General features: G+C 51.9%; 1 protein-coding gene across 1 annotated transcript in view; it reads left to right on the top strand.

Moving 5' to 3' along the window:
- Window positions 1-14155, top strand: part of SLIT3 (slit guidance ligand 3) — a 642229-nt gene that overhangs the window by 521394 nt on the left and 106680 nt on the right. Inside the window, exons 10-12 of the mRNA XM_002710368.5 lie at window positions 1874-1945; window positions 7450-7521; window positions 11355-11426. Coding sequence (XP_002710414.3) covers window positions 1874-1945; window positions 7450-7521; window positions 11355-11426 — 216 coding nt within the window. The remainder of the gene's footprint in view (window positions 1-1873; window positions 1946-7449; window positions 7522-11354; window positions 11427-14155) is intronic.

Below are 14155 nucleotides of genomic sequence, written 5' to 3'. Positions count from 1 at the left end.
CATAGGCTCTTAGGCAGCAGCGGGGGTGGTGCGTCCTCTTGCAAAAGCTGAGGAAGTTGCCCTTGCTACTGACAGTGACTCTCTCTGGAGGCATTATGTCGCCAAACATCCCTTGCCAACGTGGCAGGTGAATTACAGGACTCCTGGGTGGCTCGTGCCACCTGGCCGGCAGCCCCAGAGATCGACAGAGCTGCTACCTGGGCTGAGAAATCCCCAGTGAAGTCTTGGCTGAGCTGGAAAGTGAGAATGTCCTTGGAATTTCTCAGGCAAGGCAAGCTTCGAGGAGTCTTCCGCCTCTGTGGGTGGCTGCACCCAGGGGCCCACAGTCCCTGAGATTCTGGGCGCAAGCTTTGGTGTCTCACCCTGAGCCAGCCAGGCCCCTGTCCAGCTTGCCTGTGACCATGTCCCTGGTAAAGTACATTCCCCGCCCCCCTCCAGCAGGGCACAAAGGCATTTTTAATAGACCGTGGCAGTCCCATTTGTAGACTCTATTCATCCGGCAGCCAAGAATGATCTGTCCTGATACTCCCTCTCTGCCCTCACCCGCCCTTCCCTTCTCTCCCCGCTTTCCCCCTTCTTTTTGCCTGGAGAGTGATTTGTCTGTGTTATGGGTAGGCCTGACAAACCATTCCACATTAGCAGCTGAGATGTTGTTTGAAATGGGAAAATTGCTGGCAAACTGCTCCATTAGCGGTTCCAGTAACAAATACTCTGTTCTCCCAATGAAGATGAGATCGCAGAGGCACAAATTAATACGACTGTCTCCCCCACTCTGCGGCGGGGATTACTCTTCAAGATGAATGGGTTCATCCCAGCCAGAAATGTGCACCCACTTGATGCGGCTCTGACAGAGCTGGTTCCTCTCTCTGCCTTTGGCTCCCCTCACCCCCGCCTCCCCCTCCACACACACCTTTTCTGTGTCTTCCCAGTGGAGGGTTTGGGGGAGCATCCATGCCAGATGAAGAGGTGATGAAAAGAGCTGCACCTTGGAGAGAAGGGAGATAGATGAGGGTGAGCTGCCGAGGCCCCAGCCCGGCCAGGGTATCATTCATCACCTGTAATGGAGCAGCCTGCCTCCCACTCACGCCTGTCTCCCACCACACCTGTTCTGGGTGACAGGAAGTCATTTGAGAGATGAAAGAATACAGAATGGAAATGCTCACTCACTCCCCATGATCCCCTCTGTTCCCAGGAAGTGCTGGGCCCTGGGCCTGCAGTGTCTCCTGTCCTTTCCAAGTAGTAGGGGTGGGAGCGGAAGCATTTCAGGAAAGCCTGTGAGTGACTGAAGCGCAGATCCCAGCAGCAGCCCAGGGGAGTGGGCCCCTGAGGCCTGTCGGTGTCAGGAGCTGGTTTGATGAATATCAGGCTGGAAGCTTGTCTGTATCGCTGCTTCTCCACCGTATTAAAATGGCAATTGAAAAGCCCTGAAGTGAAGTCAGCCATTGACACACCTGCCCACCAGCAGGGTGGTTGAGCTCTCTGCTGAGTGGTGACATGGTTCCATGACAGAGCAGCGTTGCTGGCCCGTGAGCCATCACTTTCAGCTCTTCCTGCTCTTTATCCCTTTGACCCTTTCAACGTGCTTGGTGACTTCCTACAGCTTTCTCTGGGGTAGACAGCTGCTTATAATAAGCATGAAACCAAAATTTCCAAACCTAAGTTATCCTTTCTTGCGTTCTCCAAGGAGAAGTAGACCATTTGGCTCCTTATATCACACCCTGGACATCCTGGCTGTTGCATGTTTACCGTCCCTCACCACCAGAACGCGTGCCTTGTGATGAGAGAGGCTGTCCCATCAGAAAGGCCAGAGAACACGGCAGCCACTTGTTGACAGGTGCACGGTCAATTGACTCTGCTCTGCTCTGTTTCCTAGACGCCTAGAACAGAACTCCATCAAGTCCATCCCTGCAGGAGCCTTCACCCCGTACAAGAAGCTGAAGAGAATGTAAGTGTCCCCTGGAGGGAGGTGAGCCTGTCTGCATTCAGGTTTGGGGGTCATTTGACGAGTGGCGGACACCCCGCCTAGGTGATAGACTGCCTCCATGCCCGCTGGGCAGTTCCCTTTCAGTCCTGGGACACTCTCCTGAGATGGGGAGGTAAGGTTCAGGAGTGTTGTGTGCAGAATTTGAGGGTGTCAGCTTCAACGTGGAGAGCTAAGCGTCTTGCCAGCCGGATCAAAGTAAGATGATCTGTGTGGGAAGCAGAGCCGAGTTGGCTTAGGAAATCCCCTATCACCGTTTTCATCATTTTCGCTGTGCCTTGGTTTTGGTCATATGAAGTGGGAGTCTCAGTGGAGATCTGACAGTGGCTCCATGTCTGTCTGCACTGCCATTAGACCTACAGCCGTCCACGTGACTAACACTGGGTGTCTACCGCAGGCGAGGTTCTATGGGCAGGGCAGTGAGCACAGATGGATTCTGCTCTCATGGAGCCTCCATTCGAGGGGGGAACAGAAAATAAATAAATACATATCAGAGGTGTGGAGAAGTATTAAGAAGTAAAACCGAAAACGGGAAAGGCAGCCGAGAGTGATGGCTCTTATAGGTGGGCTCCCGACAAAGAGCTCTATGTGCAGGTGACTTGCGTGGGGGATGGAGGGAGCTGTGAGCTCACAGGGAAGGCTGTCCCTGTAGCAGGCAGAGCAAGTGATCAGATGGTTTGTGGAGCAGTAAGGAGGAGTGGAATAAGTAAGGGGCCCAGAGTGGGAGTTGTCGGGGGGAGGGGGTAGAAAGTTGGAGGCTGGATCACCTGAACCCTTTAGCCCACAGTAAAACTTTCTGTTCCTTCCAGCTTGGAGGATATAGGGTACACATGACTTCACGCTGATGATGCACATTATCCCTGTAACCGGTGTGACTGCCCCCACTACATCACGTCACGCTTGATGATGTCAGCTCAGCTGTACCTGCCTTGCCATGGCTGTCTTTGACAGTGTCATTGAATCATTGCCCTCGTCCCCAGCCACGGTGACAATGTTCTCATCTGTCGCCATCACATGATGACCTTGAACACTGCTCTGTGAATCACTCAGCCCTGGATGCTCTAAAGGGAGGCCAGCAAGACTCAGAAATAGCCCAACCATTGTCATCATGGATAGAACAATTCTGGGGGGAGACTCCTTTCCCCTTTTCAGGCGGAGAAATCACTGTGTTTAGGACAGTAATCAACATGCTGTTTTTATTCCACTTACTTTCTCTGCCACTGCCCCTGCCAGTAGCAAAACACATGAACTCAGGACTGTTTGCTACTTCCACATGAGGCAGAATCGCCGGTTTCCCTTGAGTGGGAGAACCTACATTAGCAAGGTCTACTGATTCCTTTTATGTTAAAAATCAACATCCCTGTGAAACAGTGGCATCGGCAGGCTTTACCCTCAGATCACAGGAAGCCAACTTCCCATTTCCCTGGAAATCCAAACCAAACCAGATTTTCTCCTGGTGCAATTCCAGAAGTGGAAACCAACAGAATGAGCCAGTTCTCGGCACAGTCTTCTTCCCTCCCCTTGGCAGCATCCCTGCTGGAGGAGCTGTATAAATATAGGCCTTAATATTTAAAACCTTGGGCCATTAATCTCCTGGCATCTCTGCCTCCCCAGCTCGCTCTCCATGCACAACTCCCTCCCCCAATTCATTTTTAAAGCCCGGCTTGATTATGTGGCCAGATAGTAATTTTAGTGAAAAATGACAAATTCCGTCACTGCTTCAACCTATATCTCTTGCATGATTTAAGTCACTGCTCTAATTTTTTGTGAAGTCCAGGTAATTTAGAGCTTGATTGTGCTTCCCTCTCCCTTCTCTTTCCTATTGGAGTTGCTGTGACCTGTGCATTTAGAATTCATAAGCCCTTCCCCGTCACGACCTAGAAAGTGAATTTAATTTTTGATCACTTCTAATGCTACTGGTATTTACTATGATGCCCTCCTTTCCCCCAAGGGGAAGGAGGACCCGCTTAGACATTTTCAACTGATAAAGCCCTGTTGAGATGGGATGGCCGGCTACATGGTAACAGTGGATTTCGGATCTCAAGGTGCCAAGTCTTCCTAGGAATACCTGACGAGTTTATCTGTAAAATCCCAGAGGAGGAAATTTTTCCTTCAACTCTATCTCAATTACATCTTTTATTTCTTTTTTTCTTCTTCTTCTTCTTCTTTTTTTTTTTTTTTTTTTGTAATATAGAATTCTCTATGAATGAATGGCTTTGTCTTGGCCTATTCCTAGTGATCACCTTAATATTAAAAAAAAAAAAAAACACTCACAGGTGAAGCTATTATCAAAGTAGAGAAAGCCATTTGCAGGGAGACAGAAGCACTGGAGACCACCCCTCAGTCAGTCCTACAGGGCCGGTTTTCTGGTCTCCCTGACACCTGCGGCCATGCCTGTGTTGTGTGGCCAAGATGGCGGGTTAGGACTGCTCTGCATTCTCCTGCTGTCGGGTGGAGCAGGCTTCCCAGGACTTCCTGGTGTCTCATGCATATTTCCGGCTTGACCCCTACAACCTCTTGAATTTGCCATCTCTGTTCTGAACAGTTTGGTCATCAGGGGACTGAGCAGGGTCTGATACTGAGCCTAAAGCATCGTGGCCTAAAGTATGAACCAGCAACCACGCCCCTGGGAATCACCTGGGGGGTTGTAAACATGCAGACTTCCAGCCCCTCCCTGAGCCGCACAACTCTCACTCTCTGTGGGTACATTTTTAAGATTCGTTTTTATTTTCTTTAAATGAGAAGAGAGGTGGAGATCTTTCATTTGCTGGTTTACTTCCCAAATGCCCACAGCAGGCAGGCATGGGCCAGGCCAAAGCCAAGAGCCTAAAAGTTAGTCCAGGTCTTCACTAGGCATGGACTCAAACAATTGAGCCATCATCTGCTGCCTCCTTAGCAGGAAGTTGGATTAGGAGTGAAGCCTGGACTCGAACCAGGCCCTCCAGTATGGGATGTGAGTATTCTAAACAGTGACTGGATCACTGCACCAAGCATCCTCCCCTGCTGGTGCATTTTAACAAATACCCTCATGAGATTTGAGCGCCACTGGTCAAGAGCAACCCCAATGCCCAGGTTCAGTTCTAGGGCCACCTCACTGTGGATTGGGGTGAGGGGGTCAAGCGCCAAGGCCAGTGAGCTGCTGAAGCCTTCCTGTCCATGCCACTACACCGGTGTCTGTCACGTGAGATGGCAGGAAGCTGAGAGTCGGGAGGCTTGAGATGCCCACTTCTTTAATGGGCGGTTGAATCATTTGTGGCTCCAGGGCCCTCGTCTCTCAGCGTTGCTGTTTCCTTCCTGCAGAGTGAAGAATTCAGAGTGTACCCTGTGATCTCATTTACTCATAGAATCTTAAAAAGTCAGGTCCACCGAAGCAGAGAGTGCAATGGTGGCTGCCAAGGGGTGGGGGCAGAAAGGTGGAGATCAGGAAGATGTTGATCCAAGCTGAAAGGAAAAAGGTCAGGAGATCTATGGTGCAGCATGGTGACTGTAGTTTACACAGTGCATTGTGAACTTGAGAATCACTGGGAGGCTAGATTTTAAGTATTCTCACTACAAAATAAATGAGAAGTATATGATGTAATGCATATGTTAAACCTTTTGATTTAGACATTCCACCATGAATACAAATTTCCAAACATCCTAAATATATACAATTTAAAAAAATGGAAAACAAGATAAAGTGACCACCAGCATTGATTCCCAGCTAAACTATCACTTCTCCAATTCCCACTCTCCAGCGGCTCCAAGACCACAAGACATCTCCCCTCGTGCTGTAAGGTGGGATGAGCCTAAAGGTTTAGCTGGAAACCAGTTTTTCTTCCCAGAGCTGAATGAAGCAGAGAAACCCCCCTCCCCCCCGCCCCCATCCCCCCCCCCCCCCCCGCACTGGCACCAAGAACCCTGCCCCATGCTTGAGGTCTAAGCACCTGGAAAGGATATTGTGCAACCTGGGGGAAAGAGACAAGGCAGGCCCCATCACAGGCCTGGTATGAACAGACCCCAAGTGTTTGCCAGGAATGCTTTGCTAGGCAGCCACGCCAAGGACAAGCAAGATTAGAATAATCCCAGGTATTTGCTTGCTAAGACCCTTATACAAAAGAGGAGCGCAGGAGAAAAGCCCAATGTAAGCTGAAGAGTTTGCGAGCACAATCTGCGGATTTGTTAGATACGACCTTGCCAGCTAAGGGGATAAACCAGGCAGCTGTGCCCAGGGAGCCTTAACCTATGATGTGTCTCCAGATTGACAGGCTTTGGAAAAGGGGCGGGGAGAGAGCAGAGGCCCAGGCAAAGGCTGTGGCCCAGCCCTTTTGAAGGCTGTTAGAGGAAGGTGGGAAAACAGACCCCTGGAGAGGCCGGTGCTGGCACTGCAGAGGCCAGGAGCTGGGGCCTGGCTTCGCTGGAGGATCTGCTGGGATGTGCTTTCGTCTCCATATTTTCGTGTCTGTTCCCCTTCGGCCCTGCAGGACCCCAGCCCTGCCTCTCCTGCAGAAAAGCAAAGACGCATTGATTGATTTTGTTCGAGAAAGAGAACCGGCAAGGTTTGTTGTCGCAGGAAATTGGAGCAGCTCCTCTTCCTGTGACAGAGGCCCAGAAGTCATCCTTGAGCTAATAATGATTGTGAGAGAAAGAATTTCCTCTCCACGAAGCGCCATCAGGGAGCCGAGTTTTCAGTAGTCACCACGGTGCTGGGAAGTGGACAGCCTCTCAGCCTCTGGGGTCACGAAGACCCCTCGGCCCCTGTGAGGCCGGACTGGCTGACCCGTGGCCCAATGTTTGTCACATCCCTCTAACACGCACCATCCTTCTCACTGACATTGCCCTAAGCCTTGGGTGTGACAACCTCCCTGGGTCTGCTCCCACATGGGGAACGCTGCCAGCCAGCCACAGAAACACGTCTCAAAGACACCCGAGCACCCACGAGTCGCTTCCGTCACACTGCCCAGACAGGGAACAAACAGAGCCTTAAGTCACTGCTCAAAAACTCCTCTTGGGTCATGGAGGAAAACTCACTGGAGAGGTGAGATGGCTCCAGACTTACTGGGAGAAAAGTGGGTCTTTGCTGGAGCACAAGGCAAGAAGACGGTGCTTACAGGAGCCTGGCCTGCGGGTGGGTGAGGGCCGGTTCCTGGTTCATCTGTGCTGCTCATTGCTGGGTAATAAGACCCAAGAGAGAGCCCAAGTTGACTGGACATGCTTTTTCCACCCACACAGTCAAGCTTGTGTGTCCGTGGTCTTACGGCCAAGCTGAGGTGCCATGGGTGAGTAGCCATGCGGGCGTAGGCTCCTTCCTCACAGGGCAGTGGAACCAAAGCCTCTTTCAGCTTCTTCTCGTGCCGTAGGAACACATTGGTTGATCTGTTAATTAATCCTTAGCCTTCTGCACGCCTGGGGCGCCTGGCTTGCATGCAGCAATGATTGTTATCACGCCGTTGCGCCGTGTTCTCAGCCTTGCCCGTTCATCTTTGCAGAGACATCAGCAAGAATCAGATATCGGACATCGCGCCAGATGCCTTCCAGGGCCTGAAGTCACTCACGTCGCTGTAAGTGGGGCCAGACTGGGGGGGGTGGGGCGGGGGTGGGAAAGTACCATGTCCGCATTTCTCCGAGGTCTTTATCAAGGCTTTATGTTCCCTTACGCACTTGTGGCAACCTGGTAAAGGAAACAAATATTTCTCCCAGGGAAATTGATCTTGGGGAATATTTCTACAACCCAAATGCATTATTTTTATTGATTAAGTGCCCAGCAGCTTTCCCAGTTATTGGCGTCTAATTCGAATGCTTCTTGCACACTCACCTCGCTGCCCCCTCCTACCCTGCACAGCGCAGCAGCGCCCCCTCCAGGGAGAATGCCGGGAGAGAATTGCAATGCGCTTTTATTACAAGGCGCCCATTTCTTCTCACCCCATCTGTGTGGCCTTGTGGAGGGAGGCACTGATTTCCCTGCACTGAGTTTTTCAGGGATTTTCTCTGGACCCACCTTGTAGCCATTGGTCTGAATGAGTATCCCGTGGCCCTTGCTCTCCTGGGTTGGGAAACCCTTGGGTGTCCCACTTGGATCCACCCCCAGGGGATCCAAGACCCACAGGGGCAGGAAGCTGTGGGGTTGTATTCCATCAGACTCCCTGTGTGGCCTGGGGAGGTCACTTGGGCTTCCCGTCCACAAGAGGGACTGCAGTACATTTCCTCCCTAACATAGCCAATGATACTCATGCTTAGAGTAATAACAGTAGCAGCCCTTAATGAGCGCTCACTGTATACCAGGGACTCATCTATGAATCTTAAGGATTGAAGTCTCACAGCAACCTTAAATATAAAGTCTATAGTCCTCTCTCTTTGACAGTTGAAGAGATTGGGTAACATACGCTCCACAAAGGCAGGATTTTTTTTTTTTTGGTTTGTTGGTTTGTGGTTTTGTTTGTTTTTGTTTTGTTGTTGTTGTTTTACATTATTTGAGAGACAGAGTGAGAACTCCCATTTGCTAGTTCACTCTGCAAATGCCCACAACAGCCATAGCTGGGCAGAGACTGAAGTCAGGAGTCAGGAACTCAGTCCAGGTCTCGCATATGGGTGGCAGGAATCTGACTAGTGGAGCTGTCACTCCTGCTGCTCTGAGTCTGCGTGAATAGAAAGCTGGTGTTGGGAGCCGCAGGCAGGAGTTGAACCCCACTCCTCATGTGGGATGTGAGCATTTAACCAGCGCCTTAACCACTGGGCTAAACACCTGCCCCATGACAGGATTTGCATCTGTCTTGTTGATGACTGTATCCCTGGCATGTCAAACTGTGTTTGATGTATAATTATGATACAAAAAAAAAAAAAAAAAAAAAAAAAAAAAAAAAAAAAAAAAAAAAAAAACAAGCTGTCCGGGTTCAGAACCCACACTCTTGTAGTCCATGCTGTGGACGCTGTAATATAACATCTAACAAAGATTTCATTGGCTGGCAGTATTGACAGCATCTCGTACTAACCCTTCCAGGCCCCCAGCACCAGCTAGGCTGCTCTGAGGGAAGCTGGGTGTATTTTGCATCTCTTTGCAACCTGTTTGCCTACGTTATGAGTGAACAGGTAACAAAATGCACCCTTACCCCACCCCAGTCCGTCCCCCTGGGAGGGGCTGAGACTAGGGAAGCCTTGGATTCAGCTGCTGCCTGCTGCTTGCAGAGTAAATTAGTTTCATTTATCGAATAGAACATCTGGCTGGGATATCAAAGACAGGACTGTATGTGAGATTAGTGTCTGCTTATTGTCCTGCAGATCCCGGAGGAGGAGGGAGAGGGGCCGTCTGCTGCCAGGATCCTCTCTCCCGCCCCTCCTCCCCACTCCCTGGGCCTGGCTTTCTCCAGCCCGGACTTGGGAGCAGCAGTCTGAGGGCACTGAGAAGCTTCCTGCCTTGCAGGAAAGGGAACTCAAGCTCGGTTGCCAAGCGTGAAATTGACATGCCACTAACCGATTCTGAAATGTTGTTTGGGCGCTGTTAAGTGGAGTGGCCTTCACCCCCGTTCATTTCTTCATCTGTTTAGCCGACACCTACTATGTACTGAGCAGCAGATCAGACTCCAAGGTGGCAGTGAACTGCACAGACCGGCCCCGTGGAGCTTGCTGTTGGACATAAACACCCAATCCCAGCTCCGGGGTGACCCCAGTGAAGGGGTGCCGAGCCTTCATCCCATTCCTGTTCATTCACTCACTCATTCATTCAACAAATACTTATTGTGCAGACCCTGGCCTTGTGTTCTGAACGCCACACAGCCATGAATGAATGGGCCCTTCGGTGTCACCAGGGGCCTGCATTCAAGGGAACTGGGATGGAAGAAAGCAGGGGACATAACAATTAACACTACATATATGAGTGATGCGTAGCACTGACAGAGAGGTGGGTGCTATGAAGAGATTAAAACAGGGTCACCAATAGGAAGAACTTTAACTGAAATATGTAGAAGCCGCCCTTGCCTGGCCCGCTTTCTCCCAGCCTGGCCCGGGTAGTCCACCTCAGGTCTTAGATGGGACTCTAGGTGTGTGTGCCCCCAGGCAGGTGCGCCTCAGCCCATGGGAGCCTGCCGGAGGGTGCTTGTGGCCCACCTGGCCTGGGATGTCCTGTCCTGAGGCTTCGCAGGTGCATGAGGACCCCGCTGCCCCCAGCCCCCAGCTCCGCTGTCCCTTCCAGCTCCTGCCACTCACTGCAGAAGGTGAGCAGTGACATGACTACACTTGGCACAGTGAACAGTGGGACATTAATATGAATTACAAATGTGTGCCTGAGCCATCACGCTGACTTTTATTTAGTCATTAATTTGTTGAAACATTAATGAAACACAGCCGCAGGCTGAGCGAGACGCTCACTCTCCCTCCTGGTGGCGTCTGGAAAACGGGGGGTTTGGTTTATGGCTCCCATTTGCCATTTCTTCCTCCTAATATTTTGCCTCCTCACGATCTGGGTGGGGACTGCGTATTGCATTCGTTCCCTGCACATCAGGACCTGAGATGGGATTTGTACCACATCCTCCTCACCTGGGTTCCCTCAGCCACGGAGGAGCAGAGGAGGCTGGACCCTAGCGACACAGACCCTGTGCTGTGGAAGGGAGCAGTGAGAGGCCAGCCGTGCTGAGGATGAGCAAGGACCCGGCACAGAGACCCGCCGCGTGCTGGGCTGCAGAGGGAGCCCCGGGAGATTCCTACCCCAGGCTTCATAAGTCACTGCACATTAGAGAAACAGCGGTGTGAGGGACACCGCAGCCCTGAAAGACAGAGGGGCCAAAGGGTTCCGGGTTCCTGAAACTCAAAAAGTAGGAAAAGTAAACAGGAAGTCACAGCTGCCATCACTCTGAGACCAGCACGCTCCCTTGTCTGTCCTGAGTGATCCAGGCCTGGCTGTATGGTCCCTAAGCCGTCTGAAGATGGCCCCAGATACCCAAAGCTCTGTCTGGGTGGATGATTAAAGAAGTCAGCTCAGGAATTCCTAGGATGCAACGGGATATTAAAAGGAAACGTTCTATAGGCTGCGCTCTACCTAATCAATACCCATTGAAGACACAGGGCCGGCGGCCTCCCACACGGCGGATTTACTGCCAGGGTGTGAGTCACGTTAGAGGCTGAGGGAGACACCACAAAGGGACTGCGTTTTCCTGTTGGGAGAGATTTACTGGGCAAGGCAGCCTGGGAGCGAAGCAGGACGGAGCCCATCGCTGCTCTGCTCCCGGCAGCATGGCCCTGGCCACGCGGACCTCCCCCGCCGGGCTGAGAAGCGGCAGGGAAAATGAGGGGCCCCAGGCAGGAGGTGTCCTGAGATCCTGCCTCCCCCCCACCCCGAGCACTCCTGTGTGAGGGGCTCTACTGGCCTCACGTCGCGGTGACTGCCGTCTCTGCTCTCTTGCAGGGTGCTCTATGGGAACAAGATCACCGAGATTGCCAAGGGCCTGTTTGATGGGCTGGTGTCCCTGCAGCTGCTGTGAGTAGGAATCCTGATGCGTTTGCTTTTCTGGGGCCCCGCGGCAGGCTTGAGCCCTGCTCTGGAGAGTTCTTTAGACTTCATGCACACCACAAGGGGGGAGAAGAATGGGAGCTGTGTGTACCTCACCTCCATTGCTGCTTTTGGGTGGACGGGGAGCTGGGGAGTTGCCAGTAGGAAGCCAAGGTCAATGTGCACAAACCTGAGTGAGCCAATCCAGAACTATGGCCCAGGTGTGAGTCACTAACCATGGGTTTGGGCTGGAAACCAGGGAAGTGAGGAACCCTTCAAGAGGAGGAATCTTGCAGGGTGTGCTAAGAATTTAGAGGAGGAAGACATTGTCACACCCAGTCCCAACGCCACCGCCACCACCGCCACCGAGGCCAAGGTGAGGCCGAGCTGCTGATGGGCGCGTGACCTTGAAGCAGGCAGGGGTGGGGGTGAGATAAAGGAAGAGAGGAAATCGGTCACCGAGGTGACTCTTTCTAGGTAAGAGCTGGCTGAGGGAGGAAGTGTTTATTTAAGTGAAAGGATGATTTATTTGCATGTATTTCATTCTGGTCATTTGAGCTTAAATGTTTGAAGAAGATAATTGAAGTCTGATGTGGAGAAGGAAGGAAAGGAATTTCGCCGATACTGTACTTGAAGCCTTTATGGTTGGGAGAGAATCGTCTGTGGGGTGTGGCTGCGTGGCTGGGGCAGCCCCAGGCACGTTCTGTGACTGTGTGGCTGTGTGGCTGCGTGGGTGCAGATGCGTGTGCCTCTCTGCTCCGTGACCGCTATGATTCCTCTTGGGGGCAGGAGCTGATCTTGCAGTGGGAATACCCTATCGCAGAGGGGGAAGTGACTCACGCTCAGCACACAGCACAACAGGAGTAGAGCTGACGTGGCCAGGTGGTTCAGGAGCCTCCTGGCCTCGGACTCAAAAAGGTTGTGTCTGCACACACGTGTGGGTCTGAGCACAGATGCATGTGTGTGTGTGCATGTATCTTTTTAAAATCGCCTCCAGGTCACAGACAGCTAGGAAGAGGCTCAGGGCCTCCCTGCCTCCCCTGAGCAGTATGAGTTTGCAGGCCAGAGAGTCTAGCAGGTGGGAGGCGTAGGAACGGGCCTGGAGAGAGAAATGTGGCAACGTGTCTTGCGTGGTTGACGCCCAAGAACTCTGCAAGGAGGAGGAAGTGAGACTTTTCCTCCAGCCCTTCCCACCTCAGCACTTCACTCCCTACTCTGGCCTTATCCACTAAGACCTTCCCCTAGGACAGCAGAATAATGCTGGGATGAGACGCTTCAGCAAGTCTCCGGGCAGCAGATCTGCCCTAGCAGTAGTCAGGTTTGTCCATTGAAGGTGAAAGCAAGAGAGAGAGGGAGAAAGATTCTTTCTCAGCATCTCATGTCTCTGTCTCTCCACTGGTCTTGTTCTGTGTGTCTCCGTGTGGGCATTTCATGCTCACAGAGCCACCCATTGGGGCTGTTTGTTAGGATCATGCAGCAGGGCTCTGCGGAGAGCTGGGTGTCTCACAGAGAGTGCTCTTTGCTTACAGCAGGGAAACCGTAAGTCATAACTACCACGGCGAGGCTGGCCACTGGGGATATCGGTCCCCTGAGAGCAGAGCACCAGCAGTGTCCTCCTTCAAGTCGGCTTGGGGCGCTATAGCTCGGCAGGCTGCTGGGGATCTCCCATTACAATCTGTGCGTTTAGATATGGGGGAAATATAGATGTAGATCAAAGTGCCTAGCACTTAAAGATTCTACAAATGCGAATTTTCAGAAGAAATGTGTCCCAGCTCCAAGCTGACAGCAGTCATGAGGCTAACAAAACTCATAGAACGTGGCATGGACTGGGAAGGGCAAGGCTGGTTGAGTCGCCATTTTGAGCAGATGGAAGTGAGTAGCACCTGTCCCCGCATCGAGACCAGGAGTTGACACAACTCTGCACAGACTGACTTTCCTTCAGGCCTCGAGTCACTGTCACTGGGTTTTGACCTGCTGCCCAGCAGTTGGAAAGCAGGTTCTGATTAGATCCCATTCCGCGTTCAGCCCACTGTGGATTGGATTTCTCCCCGTTAGAATGGAGACGCTCAGATAAGAAGGTTCTGATTAGAATACAAGTCTGGGTGATTTGCTCCCCCTTGGACTCTGAGCCTTGCTGTGAGAGGTTTGTGTCTTGCTTCTTCTTTCTTCTCTCGGGTTCTTGGCAGATCACCAGGCAGTGCTGTGTGCCGGACAGTGCCTTTCTGGCCTTTGCAGAGCTGTCAGTAGCAACAGGGAAGGCTGTGGTTGCTTGTCCTGCCCTCTGCCCTCTCTGTTTCTCAGAATTTCTCAGTCTTCCCCCCAGACACGCCCCCTCCAGCATGGGAGATTGTCTGGGCAGGTGGCCAACATGAACAGTACAGTGTCTCAGAGTTTCTCCATCACTACAGCACATGAGACTATTTGGACAAGCTTTGGCAGTCCTGGGAGATGCACCTACATCTGGTCCCCTGTCCTCTGAAGCCTCACGAGGGTTACCTTCTTTAGTCTAAGCTCTAAAATCTTAGCGTTTGAAGGAACCCGGCCGCGCTAAACACAGCCTCCACTTAGCTGGTGCAGAAATCCCTCCCATTCCCTCTGGGACAAATCTGCCTACTGTCCACTTTGCTGATGCTGTCGATGGTTTCTATAAGCCCTCCCGGCATAGTTAGAAGGTTAGAGGGTTCTCATACTAAACCTCAGACATAGCTTCTGTCATC

This window comes from Oryctolagus cuniculus, chromosome 6 (assembly GCF_964237555.1).
Source record: "Oryctolagus cuniculus chromosome 6, mOryCun1.1, whole genome shotgun sequence".
Classification (NCBI taxonomy): domain Eukaryota; kingdom Metazoa; phylum Chordata; class Mammalia; order Lagomorpha; family Leporidae; genus Oryctolagus; species Oryctolagus cuniculus.
This window is presented reverse-complemented; position numbering and strand designations above follow the sequence as displayed.